The 6,391-nt window shown below is 45.3% G+C and overlaps 1 protein-coding gene across 1 annotated transcript in view; it reads right to left on the reverse strand.

The window, feature by feature from the left end:
* Positions 1 to 4,000, reverse strand: part of camk1da (calcium/calmodulin-dependent protein kinase 1Da) — an 81,901-nt gene extending 77,901 nt beyond the window's left edge. Inside the window, exon 1 of the mRNA XM_014410804.3 lies at positions 3,653 to 4,000. Coding sequence (XP_014266290.2) covers positions 3,653 to 3,753 — 101 coding nt within the window. The 5' untranslated portion in view covers positions 3,754 to 4,000. The remainder of the gene's footprint in view (positions 1 to 3,652) is intronic.
* Positions 4,001 to 6,391: the final 2,391 nt, after the last annotated feature.

Raw genomic sequence — 6,391 nt, forward strand, 5'->3', positions numbered from 1 at the left:
ACTCTGGATATGACCACAGACCCCGGATGCTTAAAGTTGTCCCGTTCGTCTTCATCATCATCCCTCCTGCTGAGAGCTGCAGCCTACCTGAGGCTCTCACACACGTGTACACACAAAGAACACACTGCTGTTAGTGCTGAATTATTGAGCAGAGAGCGACAGGGATGCACAGAGCATGCACACCAGGAGAGGGTAATAAGACACCAAGGAGAGCTTTATGTACATGACTCCAAACACACACATAAACACGAACGCACACACAGCTGCCAGCATAAGCTAATCCTTCTGAGGTTTATCCAGTGTTAGGGGACACAAATATATGTCACACATTGGTATTAAGGCCCAGAACAGAAGAGGTGTTTAAGTGCACACAAACACACTATCCCAAAAAGAATCAAGGATGATCCAGCATGAGGAGACGGTGTCAGGTCTGTGACATCAAATCCTGTCGGTGCAGATGCAGCTCCAAAACGCTGACGCAGAGCACATTCAACACTGCAGCAACAGTCTGACTAGTCCTTTTTCAACTGCCCTCCTCAAAAAATAACTAAATAAATAAACGTGCTGCTACACCCGAACACAGTGCTGGTACCGAAGAAAAAAGTTACCCTGGAAACTCAATAAGCAAACACACTCAGGAATACAGGAATTTTTTTGTGAGCTGTTCCAGTCTGCTGCTTTCTTCCCTGATCTTCCAGCTTCATCACTCAAAACGGATCTGTTTCACATCCAGTCACCTCTCATCTTCCTCTTCTTCTTCCTTCTCTCCTAACAAATTACTCCCTCATCCCACACACACAGACACATTTGTATCCCCTTTCTGCTGATGCATCAGGTTCAAAGATCCGTCAGCAGCAGCCCTGGTTAATGTGTGGCTGCAACATGGCCGACTCGGATCACTGAATCCTGTACCAGCCTGCATCCTGAGCTTGTGCGTTTCTGTGTGTGCCTGTCTCTGTGTTTAATGTCGGGTCCAAAATTTGTGGCTGTTGTGGCGCAGAAGCAGACCAGACAAGCTAGCGGTCTAGCATCATTACACAATGTGACGGAACTTCCTTCCTATTCAGGGGAAGTTCTTCTAATCTGTCTGCTGTTAATCCCAATCTGTGTCCGCCCTGTTTGTCTCCCTCCAGGCTGCCGTCCAAACAGGCGCAGCTCACTGCTCGCAGCAGGAAACCAGAGAGGGCAGACAGATGCTCGCAGGGACTGGCTGTCAAGAGATTTGGGAGGCGTGGACCTGTGTTTCTGTTGCTGTTTAAATGAGGAGGAGAGGGAGCAAGGAGAGGAAGTGTGAAGGAGTCTAATTTGAAGTAGAAAAAAGCTTGCGAGTGCATTGGTGATACTGCTGTTGCTGCAGCTGCCAGGGGAATGAAATTCCTGCAGTCTGTTAAAGCCTCGCTGTCATCCACAAGAAAATCCCCTTCACGGCTACAGCTTAAGGTCACCTTTAACAACGCAGCAATCCTAAGTCACTGTAGAAGCCCCTATGTAAACATCCCATACAACAGAAAAGCCACCAGGAAAACAAACAAGAATACAGAAGGAGTCACTAAACGAATGTAAATCCATTCAACAGCAATAACTACTGTACTTACTTTGCAGGGAAATCAGAGACATCTGTATGCACAAAATTTAAGGAAAAACCAACATAAAGTGCCTTAGTAAGGCGAGTAGCCACCACTTACTGCCAAACCAGACGGGCTAGTCTTGAGTATTCCAGAAACTGCTGATTTTCTGGGATTTTCCCACACAATGCACTCTAAGGTTTACAGAGAATGGACTGAAAAAGAGAAAAAAGATGTGGTGAGCGGGCGTTCTCAGGATGGAAATCCCTGGTTGATGCCTGAGGTTAGAGGACAATGTCCAGGCTGCTTTGAGCTGATAGGAAGACAACGGTAACTCAAATAAGCATCTCTCAATGCACAACACAAAGACCCTGCCAAGTACCTGTCCTGACAACTAGGAACGGGAAAGTCAGGCTACAGTTCACACAGGCTCACCAAGACTGGTTGACACGAGTATGGAAAACATGGCCTGCTCTGATGAGTCTATCAACAGTTCAGCCTGCTGGCGGTGGTGTAATGGTGTAGGGGATATTTTCTTGGGAACCTCAGTAGGAAGTGAGCATTGTTTATTGCCGTTGACCATGTCCACCCCTTTATGATCACATTGAACCAATCTACTAGTGGGTAATGTGCCATGTCATAAAGCACAAATCCTCTCAAACTGGTTTCTTGAACATGACTCATCAGGTGTATCTGACATCCCCATATTGGTGTTGTTCCTGGATCCTGTTCCTGGATGTTGCTAAAGGTTGTCTACTGATGTCTACGCAGGAAAAAAACATGACCGCAGTGTTGAACCTGGACCAACGCTAATTATGATGAACAGCAGGAACAGTACTAATACAGGTATATCAGATATCAGAACAGTTACCAGACCTCAACCCAACAGAGCACCACTGGGATGTGGTTGAACAAGGAAATTCACATCATGAATGCGCAAGTCAACAAAACTGGAACTACTGTCTGATGCTGTCAAGTCAATATGGACAAAATTCTGTAAGGAATGTTTCCAACACCTTGTTGAATCTCTGCCACTAAGAATTAAGGTAGTTCTGAAGGCGAAGCAGGGGGTTCTACCCGTTCATTATTAGAGATGTGTACTTAAGAAAGTGGCTGATGACTGTATAGGTATTTAGCAGATAAATCAACAGACAGGGCCAACATCAGCCAATATTAATAATATTTAAATGCATCGTTACCTCTAAAATGACAAGTGCACCCATGCCATACCAGTAAAAAGCCACCCATAGCATAAAAAACACCCTTTTTACAAATGATTTTGTCAGCTCTAACACAATCCTCAAGTCTCTGCATGTTTTGTTATGGAATAAATGAAATACGTGTACAGTCATTTCCATGGGAATCTGACAATGTGATGCCAAAGATGAGCGCAACAACATTGATTACAGCTACTCAAAAAGCTCTCAAAAGCCCTGCAAGCCTCTTTCAAAACATTACGAAAATACTACACTTGATGTGCTGATACCACAAAGCCCTGATTTAAAACCACTACAATCATTTATGTGTGTAATGTCACTGATTAAAAATATATGTCGACAGGCAGAACTAACGACGAGAGGCCGAAGTGGGTATATAAACGACTGAAAAGATAACATTTGTGAATTGTGAAGCTAGCTAAAAGTTCTCAATATTTGGTGTAAACAGTTATCACGCTAGCTAAAAGTAATCCCTAACAAACTGAAACAGCTGAACATCTTGTGTAAGCGGAATATTCAGCTGCTATAAAGTCATTATTAATAGTACTCGGTGCTTTATTACACAGCGATGCCACAGCACGAAATCCACTGACGTGATTAAAGCCCCCCGCTGAGCAACCACAGAGCTCCGACAAGCATCCGCAAGAAGACTACAGTAATAGCAACACAGAAGAAGAATGTAGAAAGCGGTCCAAGAGTCAGCACTCATGCACATTTCAAGTCCATTTGAACGCTGCCCCCGAGCGCAGTAAGGTCACCGTAAACTCTCCCAGCAGCCCCGTTTGTAGACAGACACAAGCCCGGATGGATATTACTGGACTATCACTCAGACCAACGAGGTGAACTCAGACAAAAACCGTGTGTACTCACGTGCCGAGGACTTCTTTAAAATCAAAAATCTTCTTAATGTCGTCGACTTGTTTTTTCCACGTTTCCCCTCTGCCGGTGGTGTCTCCGTTCTCCCGAGCCATGGCGCTGCTTTGCCGGCCCAAGTCCGACCCCAACACTGGGCTGCGGGAGCAAGGATGCGAAAATAAAATAAGACTACAGGAGGAGGGGTGGTGTTGGGGAAGAAGACGTGGGCTAGAGTGTTAGGGGTTTGAGAGTCCTGATGGTCTGGGATCCGCTGCTGCAGGACCATGTGAGTCCTCCTGCAGGTTACCGTGTCCCCGCTTCCTCCTCCTCTTTCTCTCTCTCACTCTCTCTCCCTTTACCCGCTCCCCTCCTGCCTCCTCCTCCCATCTGGATAGTGGCTGAGTAAACGTGGACGAAAGACAAAAGAGCCTCCGCCACGGTCTTTCAAAATAAGAGCATGTTACTTGACGAGCCAAAATTTAGCTGGAATAATATTATTAATAATATTTTTTCTTGCAACCGCCACAGCTATTATACAGTCTTCAATCAGCCCCAGAATCCCTAGGCTAACAGTAAACTCAAAGCATAGGATCTAAGAACGGGGGAAATCATTTGCTGACGCTATCAGACTTCATTAGCTTATGGTATGAACAAGGAAAAAAAAGGTGAAAAAAAAACCCTGTAAAACACAATAAAATAAATCGAGTAGACTAATTTTTTGGACTTTCACCAATGGGGGCGGGAAGTAGTAAATAAATTAATTAGTCTAAAAAAAACACTCTTCCAGATTTTTTATTTTCTTATCCAATGACGTTTTGTTTTTGTTTTTTCCATTCACTGGATAAGAAATTAACCAATAATTGAAATAACCTATTTTCTGGGTTTACAGTCAAATAAAATGGAAACTCATACTTCACTTTCACCAAACTGGTTAATCACGTCTCACTCTTGATAGATGTTTTATCAAACAGTTTCACATATACGCTATCTGGAGTGATTTATTTCACGCCACTCAATTTTTTTCCCCAAAAAATTTGTTTTATATTGAAGACAGAACCTCACAACTTCCGGCATCGCGTTTGTCAAGCATCTCTAACTTGGCGGCTAATCTGCCTCCACCTGCAATTCGATAAACGTCTTTAATAAACGCCTTTAATTGGTGAACCCCCCCCCCCCCCCCATCAACATGTCGGGGGACCAGGAGGGGGGTTCCCACTGGTGCACAAAATATCTAGTGTGTTCAAATCCACCTCTTTGCTTCTATGATTGTGATTGTTTATTTAACAACTGCGTCCAAGTCATACTCTGGCAGTGAGTGTTATGACATTAAAGGGAGCCGGTGGAATGCTGTTCCTTGCATCCTGCTACTTCTTTTGAGCAGCAAATTCGCAATGCGCCAGCATTATGACAACAGCTATCACGTATTCATCACCATGTGGGATCCCTAAAGGCGTCCATGTGGCTCAGCGGGGCGCCCAGGGATCAGCGGGGAGCCCAGCTGCAGCAGCGTGCTCACCTAAGTTACAGTGGTCCTCATAACACCTGGATTGCAGACGGAAAGAGCGGTGATCCCCGGGCTCTGACAGCTGCAGGGGCTGAGGTCAGCTCAGGCCGCGTTACTGCCCACAACACACGCGCACATACACGCGCGCACACACACTAGGTTATGTTTGCACTATAAGGAGACAGAGAGAGATAGAGAGAGAGGGGGGTGGAGGACAATGTGTTGCAGCTTCAGCTGCTCATGAGTATTCCGGCTGCAAACTACTGCAGCTCTTCCTCAGCAGCATCCGAGGAAAACTCCTCTCCCCCACGCTTCTCCCCCCTCATCCTAGTCTTTTTCTCTGAGTCAGCAAATCTGACCTCCCCCGGTGAAAGATGATTACCCGGCTGCAAAGGGAGGGAGGATCCGAGGTGGGTGTTAGAGCCATGGTTAAAAAAGAAGATGAAGGTCAAGGAAGACGAATGGGGCCCACTTACTGCCTGCAGCTTGAACACTGACATTTTAAATGCAGACATGTGCGCACGTACAGAAATCATTTGCCTGGCTGAGATGCTGATATACATATTTCCTCTAATGTCAAACCCTCCAACGATTTCACACTCTGAAATGGCTTGTATTAAACGATCCACTCCCAGCCCCCACCCTCAGTACAGCTTCCATCCTACCTGACATCTGACTTGATGTAATGTGTGGATGGATGAAAGGATTTCTTTAGCAGCTGATGTTATACTGAAATGCAGTCACGATCTACCATATTAAGGAGCTGGGGTTGACACATTTGCTTAGGTGCCAACCAAAGAAGCTGGATTTTGCGGTACTAAACATTACTGTCTTTGGAACAATAGGTCAGGGTTTCAATCCTGGTCAGGGAATGCATTCCATAAGAGTATCCACAAAACACTATACTAGCCTGGAAGTCAGCTGTTGAGGAACAACGACAAACTGAAAAGATGTCTGAAACAAGGCATACATGGACTCAATGAACTGGCAGCTGACTCAATGACAGCGGATATATATGCAACACATGGGAACTATAGAATAGCAGAAAACAAACATCCACAATGACTGAGAAGCACGTGGCAGCTCAGTGCTATAACACAAATAGAACACAGATATGACTGAAGCTGGAGCTCCAGAGGTTACTGCACAGCATTTAGCATGAGCAGCATGGATATGATGAGGCAGCCCTGGTAAAGGACATCAGTCTAACTGAAGCACATGATGCCCAACCACTTGAAAGGAGAGATGCT

Source organism: Maylandia zebra, linkage group LG17 (genome assembly GCF_041146795.1).
Source record: "Maylandia zebra isolate NMK-2024a linkage group LG17, Mzebra_GT3a, whole genome shotgun sequence".
Lineage (NCBI taxonomy): Eukaryota > Metazoa > Chordata > Actinopteri > Cichliformes > Cichlidae > Maylandia > Maylandia zebra.